The sequence below is a fragment of the Diabrotica virgifera genome, chromosome 5 (assembly GCF_917563875.1).
Source record: "Diabrotica virgifera virgifera chromosome 5, PGI_DIABVI_V3a".
Classification (NCBI taxonomy): domain Eukaryota; kingdom Metazoa; phylum Arthropoda; class Insecta; order Coleoptera; family Chrysomelidae; genus Diabrotica; species Diabrotica virgifera.
In genome coordinates this window covers 183,591,982-183,611,663 of record NC_065447.1, presented here as the reverse complement: position 1 = coordinate 183,611,663, position 19,682 = coordinate 183,591,982, and the positions used below count along the sequence as shown (strand labels likewise).

Below are 19,682 nucleotides of genomic sequence, written 5' to 3'. Positions count from 1 at the left end.
TAATCTAAGTAGATATACAATCACTAGAGAAATTCATGGAACCAAAATTTGACATTGCACTCTGAAGAAGTATTGGTCAAATAATATTTATCTAGATTTTCTCATATTTACTTCGATGTTTTATTTCTCAACTAATACTGTTATCAAAGAGGTCGCAAATTATTTTTCTCCATATGAGTAATTTTAAAACAGCGTCTTTACAGCTGTCTAGAAGGCAGATTTTCTAGAACTAATATTTTGTTTGGAGGTAACTCTACCCTAAACGGTGAAGGAGTTTACTTATCAGACTAACATATTAAATTAGGAAGATCTATGACAGACCTACTTTCTTGCCACTCTTTAGTAAATTTAGTACCCCTTATAAAGTAATGGTGGGGGAGCCCAAGCGAGGATTTTTGCAGTTACTCGAGGGCGTCAGACTATTACATGGGGAGAAACCTTGTACCCTGAAAATGTACCTCTACCATAAATTGGCTCTTAATGCAGGGGACTTCGTTAAGGGGAGGCCGAAAAATAAATCTCTCCTTAGAAAAACTCGAAATCGTTAGATTAAGATAAATTAAGGTAAGTACATGCAAAATAGTGTATATATTTCAGAAATCTGACGATTTGAGCAAGGCGTAAACAAATGGGCGAGTCCCAAAATTTCACAAGAAAAAAGCGAATATTTCGCGAAATGAATGACAGATCAAAAAACTAAAAAATACTTAATACTCAATATTTTTCAAAAATCTATCGAATGATACCAAACACGACTTCCCCCGGAGAGGGGTGGGGGTAAATTTAATATTGTAAATAAGAATACCGCGATATTTCGCGAAATGTACATCAGATCGAAAAATTGAAATACACATATTTTTGAAAAATCTATCGAATGGTGTAACATTTTTTTATATAATACGATTAATTAATAATTAATTTACCCGTTGGATTAAATTTTAAACCCACTAGTACTCATTACGGGTACGCCTATGGCCGTTTCAGTAAATAACTATCCTCGGCTAAATTTACTATCATACAGGTACTGGCAAATTCGTTGTCGGTCCGACAAACGCAAATAACTGAGTCTATTAATATAAACGGGACCACTTTTTTATTGCAGCTTTGACAAAACACAATGTTTTGGAAATAAACCCAAAGTCCCTTATTTTATATGGTTCTCGCTATTGTTATCTGTTTCGTATATAAACCTCCCAAGGAGTTCACTGCTAAAATTCCGTTAGGTATTCCATCCTATTCAAAGCGGTATGGTATTGCAATGTTTTATGGTCACTTTCCGTTTTAGTTATATTTCAAAGGAGCCCTCTTGGCTGAATAACTTTCCCTTCTGAAAACAACCGTTAGGTATTTTGAATTCATTTTGCGGTATCTGTATGATGTACGGTATTTACCTAAAAACGCAAATAGGTTAGTTATTTTTGAGAAATGTAACTTTTTTTGAGAGGGGACATACTCCAACCTTTTTTTAGAGAAAAGCATTGCAAAGATTGCGAAAATGACTTGGCGGGTGAATGGCTGGAAGTACAGACGTGTGTCTCTAGAGTACCGGATATCTTATCTACCATCTACCTTATCTACAATATATCTTATCTGAGTGATATTCACTCTCTTATCGTATCTGTAATTGGATCTAACATCCGATTAGATTCAAATTACCACATAACTTCAGTGCTTGCTTACTAGTTAAAGTAAATTCAGTGCAAATTAAGAGGCAGAGTAACTGTAAGTGTCTTAATTATACTACCTACAACTTTTTTCCAACAATAGAGCAATCTATGGGCTATCTACTTCAAAAATGTCTTCATCTGTGGTTAAGGCTAACCTCCGATGAATCTCATCAGCGATGTCATCAATAGAATCTTTAATTCATTAATAAAACTTTTCATTATCAAAACTAAGTACAAACATTCACTAATTCATTAATAGCTGTGCGATTGGCTTTTTGTTTATAAAAACAAGTGCGGGGTGGTTTTTGATTTTTGAACAGTAAACTTTGTATGCTTTGCATTTAATTTTATTATATCTTTGTACTTTATATTTTCTATCAATCATTAAGTTTTCCATATCAACTATCTCGAGATAAGCCCTAAACCAGTAAAGAGAGATTTCTCATTATAGATGCTTGATTCGTTTTTTTTATTCATAACCAGGCTCTCTTTACTGTGTTTTTAATTGTGCATGTTTTTGTTATAATATGATACTTTTATTTATTCTATCATAATTATTGTTTATTTCTAACTGTATACCACAACACATTAATTGTTGGTGCAGTTTTGATTTGTGTATATTGTTTTCTCTTTATTTCTTGTGTTTTTCTTTGACTCACCCTCCTGGTGAGCCATGTGTTTAATATATTGTTTTTTATTTATTTCACTAGTTTTATTTATCTACTCATAATAAATTCCCTGATAAGAAATTACCGCTAAATATTAACTAATTAACTGTCCATATCTTTTCTTTTATTTGGTCTCAGAACCTCATTATCTTTCCTTACCTACCTGTTTTCGTTTCTAAGGCTTCTTAATTTTCCCCTTGCAACACCAAAAATTAAGTGGCCCCCTGTATCTCTTCTCTTATCTTAGGTAACTTTACCTATCTATCTTTTTATCTGTTTCTCTCTCTTCTCTAATCTACCTTCTCTTGTCTTATCTTTACCTATTTCTTCTATTAACTCCCTCCCACGTTCCAAAAGCTAGTTTCGAACCCACGACTCGCTTTCCAACTACCATCTGGCTGCCGTCGCAGTGTCTTCATTGGTGACCTTTCTAGCACCATCCAAAAGAAGGTTTCCGAGGTTACACATTTTTATGGCGCCCAACGTGGGGCCTGATTATCTTCTTACTTTTCTTTATACATTCTTATCTAATCATTTTCTTAGCTATCTCTATACATTAATCTAACGCCCAAGCTACGCGTGCCCTGATCATTTTTCGTTGTTCTATTTCCATTTATTTTCTCCTTCTATTTGCTTTATCTCTATCCTAGTTAACTCTTCATTTTCTTCTTACGTTCCTTCTGGAAACACACTACAAAAGTTTCTCCATATTTAGCTACAAATTTTGAATTAAGCCTGATCTTTCTTCGAGGTATTTATACCACATATTTTTATATTTTTTATTACCTGTGGACTTGAATTAAAATGAATAATTTTGAAGTCAATTTTCTTACGTTAGAGGAGATTACTTATGAATTAAAAATCAGAGGAACTGTTACGAGTAGAAAAATAAAAGAAAAGAGAAAAATCCTCAAAAGATTATTGATGAGGGATAAGTGTAATCAGTTTTATCTAGATACCTTAAATTTTGATAATGAAAAGACCGCCATTACAAAATCTATCGAGAATATTTCAAAGTTAGTTGGAGAATTTGAAGGTTCCTCAACAGACTCTTGTGTTCGACAAGTAAAGTCTAGAATAATTCATTTGTTAGGTAGAATAGAACGCCTCCCTATCTCTGAGCCTGTTTCTGAGGAACATATATTTTTCCGCAATGAATCTAACGCTACTTGTCTGTTATTGGAGCAAGAGATAAATGATAAAATAATTCCTTTATCTTCTAGTTCTTCTTCTGTCGAGGTTGTCCCTCCGCCTCCACAGATAATACATGTTTCTACTCCCGATGGAAATATCTCGAAATATTCCATACTCAAATGGAATGTTAAGTTCAATGGTGACCCCAAGACTCTCTTTGATTTTATTGAACGAGTTAGTGAGTTGTCTGAATCTCGCAATTTTCCGAAAGACGTTCTGTTTAATTCGGCTATTGAATTTTTCTCTGGCGATGCCGCAGTGTGGTTTCGCAGTATTAAGTCCACTATAAATTCTTGGGATGGACTTTTTCAACTCCTCAAATCCACTTTTCTATCTCCCGATGCCGACGAAGACCTTTGGGATCAAATCAAAAGTCGCAACCAAAACGTAGCGAGCCTATCGTCATTTTCGCCGCTCAAATGCTCTCTCTTTTTAATCGTTTATATCGCGAATGTTCCGAATCCACAAAGTTAAGGATTATTCGTAAAAATATCTTACCGGAACATATCCCTCATGTCACTTTGACAGAAATTAATACCGTGAGTGAACTAACTCAAACTCTTAAGAAGTTGGAAGGTGCTAACCCCTCCTTGATGGCAAACTTCTTCCAAAATTTAAAAGTGTCTGTTGTCGAGACTGATATTCTTCAGTCGAAGCGTCGTTCTCACAACAATACCTCAAATGCCATATCTTCTTCATCTAACTCTAATCAAGAATCTAATTTACCTAATTCGAGTAATAAAAATACTTCGAAAGTAGAGTCCTGCTGGAACTGTCGAACTGTAGGCCACACATATTCCCGTTGTAAGAAGGAACAACGGAACCGTTTTTGCTACAAATGTGGAAAACAGAATATGACAGTCCATACGTGTTCTTGTTCAAAAAACTAGTTAGTAGAGTTTGTTCTGTCGGTGCAATCTCGTTATCTTTCCGCCCTAGCAAATCCGACGTTAAAGTTCAAAATAAGTGGGCTAAGTAGTTGAAGACCGTTAAACATTTCTATCGTAATAGTGGTTCGACAATTGCCCCTATATTAATTAATAAAATTAGCGATTCCCGACCGCACATTTCTGTTTCGATTTTCTCGAGAAATTTTACAGTTCTTCTAGATACTGGGTGTTCTATCACCATAGTAGATTCTAACGGTATTCCTGGAATCCAATAACTTATGTGTAAATCCATCTCAACATCAAAACGTTTCTCTAGCTGATGGATCTAATCGCACTGTTACAGGTGTAGTCGACCTTCCTATCTTAGCTAACGATGTCTGTCATGTCATTAAAGCACTAATTGTACCTACATTACCTTATACATTGATCCTCGGTAGCAATTTCGTTAAGACTTTCGATCTTATTACAGATTTTTCTAAAAATACTTGGCTTACCGGCGATAATGACCCACAAACTTTTACCGATATTGATAATGAACTGGATGAAGTATCTTTATGTACTATCGATAATTTAAGTCCCGATCAAAGACGTGTCGCGACTAGCACTATTGAATCTTTCTCTCAAATTAGCAATATGAATGGATTAGGCCGCACGGATAAAATCCAAATGAATATTGATACCGGAGACGCGAAACCTTTCAAAAAACGGGCGTTCCCCATGTCTCCCTATATGTCCAAAATTCTCAACGAAGAATTGGACGAAATGCTTAATTTAGGTGTCGTTGAACCTACTAATAGTCCATGGAGTTCGCCGGTACTCCTAGTTAAGAAAACTAACGGCGAGTATCGCTTTTGTTTCGACGGTAGAGCTCTCAATGAGGTAAGTAAACGAGACTCGTACCCCTTGCCTTATATTGATAGGATTCTTTCTTTACTGAAAGGTACCAAATTTATAAGTTCCGTTGACTTGAGAAAAGCTTTCTGGCAATTCCCTTTAGATCCCTCTTCGAGAGAAAAAACTGCCTTCAGTGTCATCGGAAGAGGTTTCTTTCAATTTACCTTCATGCCTTTTGGTTTATGCAATTCGGCTCAAACTCAACAGAGATTAGTCGATATAATTTTCGGTCCTAAATATGAACCGAACATATTTTGTTATCTTGACGACATCATCATTTGTTCCGACAATTTCGAAGAACATATTAAATTAATATCTGAGGTTAAAAATAGGTTAAAAGAGGCCAAATTAACTATCAATGTCGATAGGTGTGAATTTTTCAAGTCTGAACTAAAATTTCTGGGTTACAGTGTAGGAGATAATCTCTTAAGAACTGACATAGAAAAAGTCTCTGCAATGATTAATTATCCTCGTCCAAAAACTTTTACAGAAGTTAAAAGATTTATTGGGATGTGCTCTTGGTATAGGCGATTTATAAATAATTTTTCGACCCTTGTCTCTCCTATAAATGACCTATTAAAAGGTAAAAAGAAGAAACAGCCCGTAGACTGGACTAATTCCGCTGAAGACTCCTTTATTTTAATTAAGGATGCTCTTATCTCTGCCCCTGTGTTAACTCAACCTGATTTTTTAAAGCCTTTTATTATCCAATGTGACGCTAGCGATACTGGGTTAGGAGGTGTCCTAACACAAACCGTCGATGGATCGGATGTAGTTATTGCCTATGCTAGTCGTACTTTATCTAGGGCTGAACGAAACTACTCTGTCACTGAGAGAGAATGTTTAACCGTAATTTTCGCTATTGAGAAATTTCGTCCTTATATCGAAGGAGTCAAATTTCAAGTAATTACCGACCATCATTCCCTGTTGTGGTTAAAAAACATTAGCAATCCTTCTGGGAAACTTGCGGGTTGGGCTATGCGCTTACGTCAGCATGATTTTGATCTTATTCATCGTAAAGGAACTTCACATATCGTCCCTGATGCTCTAAGTCGCATGTTTACTAACGAATCTATGTTAGAAAAACCACAAATATTTTATCTGGAAGTCGACAAGGACCGAATCGATCCCTGGTTCGATGATTTTCGCTCTAAAATTTTATTAGAGCCCAATAAGTATCCTCAGTGGAAAGTCGAGAATGACTTTGTCTATAAATTAATCCCTTTCAAATTACCGGTTTCCACCAATAATACAGAGTGGAAAATTTTAGTACCGAAACCCCAAAGAAATGATATTATCACTTCTTGTCACGATCCCCCTACCTGTGCCCATTTCGGCTATTTCAAAACTCTTAATCGGATTCAAGAGTATTGAATTCAAGAGTATTCAAGACTATTGGCCCAAAATGCGGAAAGATGTACTTCGTTTTGTTAGGTCTTGTAAAACTTGTGGAGCTCAAAAGATATCGACTTTAGCTCCCATGGGTTTAATGGGACGAGAAAAATCCGCTCGGTTCCCTTGGCAAAATATTGCCGTGGATCTTATTGGTCCGCTGCCTCGCTCAAAAAGGGGATACACTTTTCTTCTTGTTGTTACCGACTGGTTTTCGAAATTTACGTTGATCCATCCTTTGCGGAAAGCTACAACGCAAAATATCGTTAATTATCTTGAAAACAACGTTTTTCTTATGTTCGGAGTCCCTCAATTTCTTATATGCGATAACGCCCGAAATTTTAATAATTCTTCGTTAAAGAATTTATGTAATAGGTATAAAGTCCAAAAAATATGGTTTAATGCCGTCTCTTCGCCCCAGTGCAACTTTGTTGAACGTAGCAATAAAACCATAGGAACTGCTATCAGGTGTTACATTAAAGACCATTCCGATTGGGATAAAGAGATTTCAAAAATCCGTCAAGCCATCAATACCGCTAGACACGAAGTCACGAAATATGCCCCATCTTTTCTCAATTTGGCTAGGTATGTCCCTATTGCCGGTAATTATTTTTCTTCATCTGCAGAGAATAATTCCCTATCTTCCGTTACCTCCGATAAACATGATCAATATGTTTCCGAAATAAAAGGGTTAAGTGAAGTATTCGAGGAAATACAATTTAATATGAATAATGCGCATCAACGCAATGCTAAGACAGATAACTTACGTCGTCGCGATGTACAATTTCACGTCGGTGACACGGTATGGAGACGAAATAAAGTGCTATCAAAAGCTGTTGATAAATTCATGTCTAAATTAGCACCCAAATATATCTTATGCACGGTAGTTAAAAAGCTATCTTCCCTCGTATATACGTTGAGAAATCCCGATGGTTCAAATGCTGGCAACTGGCACATTAAGGATTTGAAACCATATGTCGATGATTCTGACCAATCTTCGAGTGATGATCAATCCGAACAGGACTAGATTGTTTACCGGATATTATCTATAGGCATATCTATATATTCACATATGGATATTATTCTCTTTTATTTTCTCTCGTCTACCCCCTTGATTTCCCACCAAAAGTAACATATATCTTTGAGTACGGTTAGGTGAAAAAATATCCCAATACCGTTATCTATTCGATCTGCGGGTGGGCTGAGCACTCGTTGATCTCAAGTACCTTACCGTTAAGTGAAAAATCATTTAATATGTCTCTGAACGAAACTCATTACCTTACCGTTAAGTGGAAAATCACTTGATTATGTTTGAGTAAAACTCATTTACCTTTGCTCACTATATTATCGTTAAGTGGAAAACCACTCAAACTATCGATACGAAAGCACTCTATCTGGTCAGTAAATGGAAAATCATCTGCTTACTGTACCGTGACAGTTATAATAACCTTGATCACGTTGTTATAATTTTAGTATCAATATAGTAGCTACAGTAACTCCTATATTACCTATTAAAGTTTTTAATTTTTTTATAAGAATTCCTTTATGGATTTATCAACCCTAAATGGCGATAAATTATTTATGATCTGACATAGAACCAGTGATGAATCGAGCTTACATGAGTGAATCATAAGAATGCAATTCTCGACGTAAAACTCTATTCTTCTTTTTCCATATTTCGGAATCTGTTTTGACCTTACTAGTTGTCACGAGAGGAACGGCTAGGACGATGATCTGGGATTCGTTCGCTAGGGACCTGTTGAGCTTTTAAGGAAGATAGACAGATTCTTCTTAAATCTTCTTACTCTTTCATTCTTTCTTTTAGTACTTATGTTGTCTACCAGACCCTTTTCCCTGACATGACTTGGGAGTTTTCGTATGTTAACTTCAACCCGATTGTGACTTAACCGATTATGTCCCTAAATTTAATTTAGGCGTGTGGTACCCGTAGCTATCAACTGAAAACGATGTACTTACTTCTTTCTTCTTCTTCTACTTTTTTTACATTTAGTTGAGTTTTTATTTATCCTTTTATGATATTCACTTTGGCATAGGTATCTCAATGACTTTAAGATTTTATCGAGCGTTGTGAATTTAGCCATTGTAATACCGTATCTTTAATTAGAGATTTCCTAAAAATATCTCTTTCTCTAATTTATCTTGCCGAACTACTCATAACTACCGAATTCGATGTTATATCTTCGATAGGCATTCCTGTTGTATTGACGTTTACTTTAGGTGCCTTCGTTATCCTGACGTTGGGTTATCTCCTTCGTTAATAATGATAACGTTTTTATATCGTTATATAGCTTATATATTTCTCGAGGCACGTTCCTCGAATAGTTTTAAGGGCATAGAAAAAAATGTTTCCTTAGGTTTTTATCAGGAACCACTGTCCCTCCTCTTCACCAGTTTTCTCTCTTGGGAGGGGGCTGTGTAAGATTTTTTTATATAATAGGATTAGGTAATAATTAATTTACCCGTTGGATTAAATTTTAAAGCCACTAGTACTCATTACGGGTACGCCTATGGGCGTTTCAGTAAATAACTACCGTTGGCTAAATTTACTATCATAACGGTACTGGCAAATTCGTTGTCGGTATGACAAATGCAAATAACTGAGTCTATTAACATAAACAGGACCATTTTTTTTATTGCAGATTTGCCAAAATACAATGTTTTGGAAGTAAACCCAAAGTCCCTTATTTTATATGGTTCTCGCTATTGTTATCTGTTTCGTATATAAACCTCCCAAGGAGTTCACTACTAAAATTCCGTTAGGTATTCCATCCTATTCAAAGCGGTATGGTATTGCAATGTTTTATGGTCACTTTCCGTTTTAGTTATATTTCACAGGAGCCCTCTTGGCTGAATAACTTTCCCTTCTGAAAACAACCGTTACGTATTTTGAATTCATTTTGCGGTATCTGTATGATGTACGGTTACTTTACCTAAAAACGCAAATAGGTCAGTTCTTTTTGAGAAATGTAACTTTTTTTGAGAGGGGACATACTCACACCTTTTTTTAGAGAAAAAGCATTGAAAAGATTGCTAAAAGTACTTGGCGGCTGAATGGCTGGAAGTACAGATGTGTGTCTCTAGAGTACCGGATATCTTATCTACCATCTACCTTATCTACAATATATCTTATCTGAGTGATATTCACTCTCTTATCGTATCTGTAATTGGATCTTACATCCGATTAGATTCAAGTTACCAAATAATTTCAGTTCTTGCTTACTAGCTAAAGTAAATTCAGTGCAAATTAAGAGGCAGAGTAACTGTAAGTGTCTTAATTATACTACCTACAACTATTTCCAAAAATAGAGCAATCTATAGGCTATCTACCTCAAAAATGTCTTCATCTGTGGTTAAGGCTAACCTCCGATGAATCTCATCAGCGATTTCATCAATAGAATCTTTAATTCATTAATAAAACTTTTCATTATCAAAACTAAGTACAAACATTCACTAATTCATTTATAGCTGTGCGATTGGCTTTTTGTTTATAAAACCAAATGCGGGGTGGTTTTTGATTTTTGAACAGTAAACTTTGTATGCTTTGCATTTGATTTTATTATATCTTTGTACTTTATATTTTCTATCAATCATTAAGTTTACCATATCAGTTATCTCGAAATAAGTCCTAAACCAGTAAAGAGAGATTTCTCAATATAGATGCTGGATTTGTTTTTTTTTATTCATAACCAGGCTCTCTTTACTGTGTTTTTAATTGTGCATGTTTTGTTATAATATGATACTTTTATTTATTCTATCATATTTATTGTTTATTTCTAACTGTACACCACAACACAATAATTGTTGGTGCAGTTTTGAATTGTGTATATTGTTTTCTTTTTATTTCTTGTGTTTTTCTTTGACTCACCCTTCTGGTGAGCCATGTGTTTAATATAATGTTTTTTATTTATTTCACTAGTTTTATTTATCTACTCATAATAAATTCCCTGATAAGAAATTACCGCTAAATATTAACTAATTAACTGTCTATATCTTTTCTTTTATTTGGTCTCAGAACCTCATTATCTTTCCTTACCTACCTGTTTTCGTTTCTAAGGTTCCTTAATTTTCTCCTTGCAACCCCAAAAATTTAAGTGGCGCCCTGTATCTCTTCTCTTATCTTAGGTAACTTTACCTATCTATCTTTTTTTCTGATTCTCTCTCTTCTCTAATCGACCTTCTCTTGTCTTATCTTTACCTCTTTCTTCTATTGACTCCCTCCCACGTTCCAAAAGCTAGTTTCGAACCCACGACTCGCTTTCCACCTACCATCTGGCTGTTGTCGCAGTGTCTCCATTGGTGACCTTTCTAGCACCATCCAAAAGAGGTTTCCGAGGTTACAATGGCACCAAACACGACCACCCACGGAGGTGAGGTGGGGGTTACTTTAAAACCTTAAATGGGAGCCCCCATTTTTTATTGCAGATTTAGATTCCCTACGTAAAAATAAGTAACTTTTATTCGAAATATTTTTTCGAATTATGGATAGATGGCGCTATAATCTAAAAAACGATTGTTGGAAATGGAAACTTAAATTTCAAATGGACAAGTCCCCACTAAAATGGAAAATTTTATTTCTTTGTTTTGGTTTTAGAACCTACTCTTCACATCCCAATAGTTCCCCAAAGCGCCCGAGTGACTGCACATTTAGCAAACTTTGCTCCCCTACCATAAGTACATAATATATCGTAATGGCGAGATAAGGCCAATACTACATTGGCTTACAGAGCAGTCCTCACTGTAGGGATCCTTGCCTGTATAGAAAAATGTAAGCGGGTGTGGGGTAATCCTGCAAGACCTTTTAGAAATTTTTTCTTGACATTCTTTTGGTAAATCTATAAAGTGTTACGATAATTATTTTAGTCTATGTTTCCCAGTTCATAAAATCATCTATTTTGTGATAATACGAGTAGCTACTTACTTTTGGTGTATATACGTTTAGATATAGGCAATCTTCTGTTCCTACGATAGCTATAGGATTAGTTTGAAATACTTGAGAACAGATCTGAGTGTTGTCTGTAGTATCTAATATTCCAGTCCAATTATTAGGTTCTTTTGGAAGCTAAAAGAAAAATAATATCATGTTTAAGGCCATCAGTACATAATTCGCAAATATTTTACGGCTATCCCTATTTTTTTTGTCCTTACACGGCAAATTAGGTGTAGTAAAATTCACACTAGTATGGCTATGTAAACATTACTATATAATGTCATTCTAGTTGAAAATGTCATCATTAACTTAAAGAGATGGCTTTTGAATGTTCTTGGATTACTGTTATTTGTATAATTGCAAATTATTAATTCAGTTAATAAATGTGATAATTTTTTCACTAACTATGTATTCAGTGATTGCAATAATTTATATGTACAACAAAAACTAATACTCAATCGAGAAAAGGGGAAAAGTGTTAAAGTGATTTTTAATAATATATTGTTACTATGGAGCGCTTACAATTTTAAACATCTTTAACAACAAAATACTTGGATCACAGAATATATTATCCTGCTTGAATCTCTGCTTGAATCTTCCACAAATAATACACAATAAATAACTTTTTATTAAGTTCACGTCTTAAATCAATTATTTATCAGATACACTATAAATATATCAATTTATTCATTTAATCAACAACTCAAAATATTCCCGATGCCATGTCAAATATTTAAAATTGTCACTGATTGTCACTGTTTGACTGACAATATGCTGACAATATTCTATTCGACTGAGTGCGTTGTAAGACAAAGATAGATTTGGAAAATACTACCACGTTCATTGTGTTCATTTTTTTCGAATCCTGAAAAAACCAACAAATATTTTTGAAAAATTTAAAGGCAGAATGGAAGACTAAATTATTACCGAGGGCCGAAAGTCCCTTAGAATAAATGAGAAGTTTATTTTGAATGAGATATTTTATATTAAAAATCACACTAAATTTTCTCTTTGTTTTTCACCCCTGTAACTTAGTAAAATAAACATTATAGAAATTCTCAGGGACTTTCGGCCCTCGCTAATAACGTAATCTTTCATTCTTCGTTTATTTTTCAAAAATACTTATTAGTTTTCTCTGGATCCGAAAAAAATGAATCCCCATTTGAATAGCATTGCAGCCGAAAATACGTACTCATCCCCTTAAATCGAAACATCAAATAAAATTATTTTAGAATAAATTATTGGCTACGGATTAGGTCCGAATCCATGATAAATAACTGTTATTTCTTCATTACTGCTTGGCATGATGATTATGTTTTAGAAAAAATATAAATTTTCCAGATTTCATAGAAATCTTCTTGCGCAATAAAATAAGTAGAAGTGCATATTTTGGGCTTACCTTAAACCTTCGTTGTCCTGTAGGTGGCGCAGCATAGGGTATTCCTTCGTAAGCAATAAAATCTTTTCCCGTGAATGATTTTCTTACCTGTCCACGGATTTTACCGTTAACAATGTCAATAATAGTGTCATCGTTTTCTGCCTGTGTGTAAAATAAACAAAAGTTACAGATAATTTCATATTATGATAAATTTAATTATGAAGAAATTCTTGCATTTATCTCACTCTAGGATAAAACTATTTGTCGCATTGATACTATAAAAAAATAAATAATAAAAGACATTTTCTAAAAAAGATTGGAAATACAAATTTTTGGGATTAAACAACAAATAGAAAAAAATGGTTGTTTGATAAATGTTTGAAGTGATGTGTCAGTGAAAATCAGAAGTGGGACATACTGATAAACATGTAAAGTATAATTGCATCAGGGCTTGATGTATTAATACTCATATTTTTTATATCTAGTGCCGGTTTATCCACTGGGCGCTTGGGGCAGCCGCCCAGAGGCCCGGGCCCCGGACGGGCCCGTTCCTTTTAATTATAAAAAAATAAAGTCGCTAATAATTTACATACTATCAGAAAAAAATCTCATACGCAGATACGCTAATACACTGCAAACGCCTTTGTTCTATTGTTACATCTCTTCACGCCTATGCACAGGGCCGTAGCCTAGCCCCACAGGGGCCCGTGTCAGTGTTTGTGGTGGGGCCCTTTTACCCAGGTAGTGGGTAAAAACTGTGTAGGTCATTAATCAATGGCAATGTCTCGAATTTTATTCAAAATAATCGCACAAACGGAGTTTTTTAGTTTCTAATAATTTCATTTTGAATTGTGGGGCTTAAATAATAATTTATCTCACTTTTCGGCTTTGAAATAAGTTCGTTTAAAATAGGAACAAAATAAGTCCTTTTAAAATAGTTAAACGAAAGACAAAAATAGATTATACATAAATCTAATTTATAAATAAAGAATAGATTATTCTCGAAAATGTCAATAACCAAACAATAGGTAAAGCAAACATTCAAAAGTAAAGCGATTACAAAAATTGCCATTTGGCATTATACAGTGGACTCTAAGGCTAGCACTCCACTTGCGATTTGTAGTCGCAGTGACAGAAAAATCGCTGTCGCAGAAAATCTAGAGTCTAGAAAATTAGTCGCTGTTTTCAGAATCACAAATTGAATGCTACAAGGATGTAACATCAGCTTTTAGGTGTTTTTTTAATCTAGGATAAAGAAGAAGTCAAGACGTCAATTAATAGTTTATCTGAGAAATATAAAAACGATGTTGATGAAACCGAAGAGAACTTGCATAATGAAATTACCCATTTTGTAACGTTATGCCAAAATTTGAATAAACATCATACAATCTATGAAAAATTTGATTCTTCCAGGATGTAAAAACAACTTTTCCCAATATTTTAACTTTACTGCAAAGGACCCCACAGAAATCTTATGGGAAATGGCTTTCTGTCAAATGCTCTTAAACTTTGGTTTCTGGTAGTCCTTGATGTGTAGAACAAAATTCACACTGGGCGCGTAGCTCCAAATAATCATGGTTTCAAGATATATGCCTCTGAACTGGTAGGTGCAGTAAGGACGTTTGAGTTGGAATAAATTCATTTTCTCGAGAATAGGCATCTCCGGAGATAAATTACGAATCAGGTCGATTTTTATTTTTAAATTATAATTTTTTGACATATATATCATACTAGTGACGTCATCCATATGGGCGTGATGACGCAATCGATGATTTTTTGAAATGTTATGTTGTGATAGCTCATTTGAAAGGTTATTAAATTCTCTATTCACTAATATAAACATTAACATAACTATTTATACAGGGTGCCCAAAAATTTTTTTGAATTAAATTAATTGAGACAAAAAGAAGAATGTATATAAATTATTTAATTCGAAATACATTCTACTGTTTTCCGAAAACAGGAAAAAAGTGTTTATTTGATAAACAAATACATATTGTTTTTCGCTTAAATTCAATATTAAAGCTACCACCCACCTGCCGCTTAGCAGTTTGAACATTTATTTTAAGCGAAAAGCAATGTGTATTTTTCAAATTAACATTTTTTTTGTTTTCCGACAGCAGTAAAACGTATTTCGATTTAAATAAATTATATACATTCTTCTTTTTGTCTAAATTAATTTAATTCAAACATTTTTTTGGGCACTCTGTATAAATAATTATGTTAATGTTTATATTAGTGAATAGAGAATTGTATAATCTTTCAAATGAGCTATCACACGACCCCTATTTTTATTTAAAAAAATCATCGATTGCTTCATCACGCCCAGATAGATTACGTCACTAGTATGATATATATGCCAAAACATTATAATTTAAAAATAAAAATCGGCCTGATTCGTAATTTATCTCCAGAGTTGCCCATTCTCGAAAAAATGAATTTATTTCAACTCAAACGTCCTCACTGTACCTATAATTTCAGAGGCTTATATCTTAAACCCATGATTTTTTGGAGCTACGAGCCCACTAAATCTTTTGTTCTACACAACAAGGACTACCAGAATCCAAAGTTTCAGATAATTTAACAGAGAGCCATCTCCCATAAGGTTTCTGCGGGGTCCTTTATTGGACGCTACCAATTTCTAATGCGTCAGGCGAACGGTCTTTTTCGGCTTTAAAAAGAATAAAAACATATTTAAGGTGAAATTTGGGTCAAGAAAACCTAGACGCATTATCACTATTGTATATAGAAAATGAAGAACTGGAGAAACTGAATTGTGATAATATTATATGGAAGTTTGCGAATGCCAAGTCAAGATCTAATTTTTGAGATCTAATTTTTGTCTTTATGTATCTTTTATAGTAAAGAGTTTGTTATAGAAATAGAGAGAAAATACAAAATAAATGATTGATGTGATCGTTTATGCGTAATCTTTCATTTGTCCGGCTGTACATATTCTGTAAGATACATTTAATCAAACTGGAACCAAGGTTTATAAAGACCCTACGTCGACCAATTGAGAATATTTTAAAAGGGATCTTAAAACAAGGAACGAATCTTACTGAGCAGCTGTCTGACTCTAGAAGAGAAACAAAAATATCAGGTGATTGGGAAACACATACCTAAGTCTAAACTGAAAACCTACAAAAAATCCGCTATCAAAATCCGGGAAAATGTGACCCTGTGACAATATTGAAAGTGTACCTGAGATCGTCGAGGTTAACAGAATCCTCAAAAGAGATAACTTTAATAAACCCAACTCAATTAATTTGCCCAATGAGAAAAATACGGACACAGTAAAGGAAGATGGAGGCATCTTTTAGGTATTCACTTCACAGGGTCGATGCAATTGACTAGTGGTAATAATCATCAGGCAAACTTTAGCCCAAGCAAAAGTGAATGACTGACTACTGAACTGATATTTGGTGCTCATAAGGTCAGATGGGCATAATAACTTTAGAATCATACAAATTATACACAATTGCGGGAAGAGATGGCGTATTTCATTTTACTCAAAGAAGAAATGGAAATAATTATGGGTCCTCTGAAAATTGATCTTTGTTTTAGTAGTAACAACAGATGAATTGTGTTAATGTAGGAAGACTGATCAAATAAATAATATAATAATAAATACAATATACTGTTAAGATCTACTTTTTATTACTTTTTTATCACTTAATCTTTATTTGATTACTCCAATTAATTATTTAATCACTTATCCAATTGTCGCAAATCATACAAAAAAACTTAATAAAAAATCTCAGGGTGCCTTTTTTTAATACAAAAAAATATCTAAATTATTTTATGTTATACTTATCTTCTCTCGTGGTTTCAGTATCTCTTAGTTGGTTCTAATCGGGAAAAATATTAGGAAAAGGAATTAAATAGAAATATAAAATAAGCATACAGAATTTTATCAAAATCAATACTCTAAAAATCGATCAAATTTAAAACCTGTGGACACAGCTGTCCGAATGAAATTTTTACCACTTAAATTTATTCTAGTTAAAAAAACAATTTATCGGTTTGTTCCCGATGACTTTGATAAAACAAGCTAAACCAACAAATTTAGGTATTCATATGCTTTTACTCAAAATTTTAGTTTCCGAACATAAACATATCTTTCACATAAATTGACTGACCTTTTGCTTCACTCACTCTGATGTCTTCACTTGACCCAAAACAGCTCTCCCTCGTTAACTATGTTAGGCTACCCATCAAAGCCCTCTCCGTTCTCAAGCTTCAAATCTATCAGCATACCAGCACCAATTCTCCAACAAAAACACCAACTCCAAAAATTCTCCCATCTCCTTCTCACAATAATACAGAATCAAAGAGGTATTTCGTCTCAATTTGATCTGTCTCTCGTTCCACTTTTCAGCTCTATTCTCCACTATCAAAAACACCCACTGGTACTTGCTATCTAACTATCCACGAAAACTGCTCTTCAGCGATCCCAATAACATAATGAGTTCCTCTTTCCAAAAATATCTCACATTCAAACAAAACTTTCCTCATTCCAAAGTGCCTAGCCAATCAGAAACCTTTATCTCCCCACCTTCCTTTTTTTCTTTGAAAACAGTCATTCTCTCAAAAATATTCCTACCCAAACTTATGACTTTCCGGAAATTATCTAAATATTTCTATCATTAAACAAACATATTTAAAATTCCATACTTTGTTTACACTAATTTCCTAAGAACTAATTAATGTGGCTTTGTCATCGTGCATAACAAAACATCGTTATAATCTCCAAATACCCTGAACAATTATGGTCTATTCATATCACTTTCTTTCCTAATGTGTTCTATTTTTCAGGGAAAAAGTTTACTAACGATAAATCACTTCTTAAAAACTACTTATAATAAATAGTTAAAAATCAATGTACAGGGTGGATCAAATTTATGTACCCGCGTTATATTAAAAAAAATTAAAAATTTTATTCTATCTTTGATTGATAGATTGATCCACAATAATACATTCCCCATAAATTTCCATTCCAAAGCACAAAAACCAAATAATTAACCGGTACATGTTACTTGTATAACTTCAGAAATTTTTTTAATATTATAAAAAAATCCTATTATTATTAAATATTATAGCAACTACATACGAATCAGTTTGAGAGGATGATATAAATATGCTGATGTAACTATTTTAAGTTTTTGGCATTTACGTTAAATCATCGTTCGAATCATTTTATTATCTTACTGATAACTAAATATTATATTTTTAATTTTATGGAGAAGATTCAATTATGGTATAAACTTTTATATTGGGTGATCTCCTGAACTGTTCGCAAAATTCAGATTAAAAGTAGGCAAACAACCTTTTTCTTATTTTATTTTTAGTCAGTATGATGGGCTTGGCGTACCTCTTGGGCTTGCTAGTTATGATATTAATTTTTTTACCTGCAACTCTTTTCTGTAGGTATTATTTTTCTTAACTTTTGGAATTTAAATTTACAGATGAATTGTGTTAATGTAGAAAGATTTCTCGAATAAATAATATAATAATAATAATACACTATACATACCCCATAAATTCCCATTCCAAAGCACAAAAACCAAATAATTAACCGATACATGTTACCTATATAACTTCAGAAGATTTTTTAATAATATATATGTTATAGAAACTACTTGCACATTCGTAGTGCAGTAACTGCACTACGAAAAACTGTTTGCGAGAGTGATATAAATATGCTGATGTAATTATTTTAAGTTTTTTTGCATTTACGTTAAATCATCGTTCACATCATCTTATTATCATACTGATAACTAAATATTATATTTTTAATTTTATGGAGAAGATTAAATTATAGTATAAACGTTTTTAATTGGGTGATCTCCTGAACTGTTCGCAAAATGCAGATTAAAAATGGGCGAATAACCTTTTTGAAGTTATACTTCTTTAGGCACGAGGGTGAATTTTATTTTTTCTGGGCGCATACGCACACCGACATTATGGTATTAGTCGCTACATCTTTTAGGTTTTTTAGCGCAAATAAGGTGTGCGTGAAAAGAATATTAGTGTTTTTAGCAAATATATTTATTATAATTTTTGTGTCTGTGGATTTGTCTCCCTCGTAATAAGTATGATTAAAAATGTTTATTTTCAATTAATTTATCTGTCACCGTGATTATAATTATGTCCGAGAAATGATTGTATGTATATGTATACACATACACAACCGTGGTAGCTCACCGGTAGAGTATTCGGCTACGGATCGGGAGGTACCCCGTTCAAATCCGGACAAAGTCATATTTTTTGTTCTTTTGTAAAATTTTTGGTGTTCTTTTAGTTCTTTCTAAAATTAGTTTAATATTTAAATACAATGCAAAAAGCTGTTTAAAATGGATATATTGATTTCGTTGAAATCATAATATGAAGTTAAATTATATCATAATAGAAGTATAACTTCTTACGTGCGATCAAAGTGCACACACATTCTTTTTTTTATTTTATTTGATTTTAGTCAGTATGATGTAAATAAATTCCTCTTGGGCTTGCTAGTTATGATATTTATTTTTTTTACCTGCAACTCTTTTCTGTAGATACTAATTATTAGCTTTTTGAGCGACTCGTTATTCTTTCTCATAATATATATGTTCAAAATATTTCGTGATGCTCTCTTGGGCTTAGTCGTTC

General features: G+C 33.5%; 1 protein-coding gene across 2 annotated transcripts in view; it reads right to left on the bottom strand.

Annotated features, from left to right (window-relative positions):
* The window catches only part of LOC114333148 (esterase FE4), a 71,596-nt gene extending 52,820 nt beyond the window's left edge, over window positions 1–18,776 (bottom strand). For both annotated transcript variants that reach the window (XM_028282972.2, XM_028282974.2), the window contains exons 1-3: window positions 18,568–18,776; window positions 13,053–13,193; window positions 11,645–11,785 (exon numbers count right to left, since the gene is read on the bottom strand). In XM_028282972.2, the coding sequence (XP_028138773.1) occupies window positions 11,645–11,785; window positions 13,053–13,193; window positions 18,568–18,618 (333 nt within the window). In that variant the 5' untranslated portion in view covers window positions 18,619–18,776. The remainder of the gene's footprint in view (window positions 1–11,644; window positions 11,786–13,052; window positions 13,194–18,567) is intronic.
* Between the last annotated feature and the right edge of the window lie 906 nt (window positions 18,777–19,682).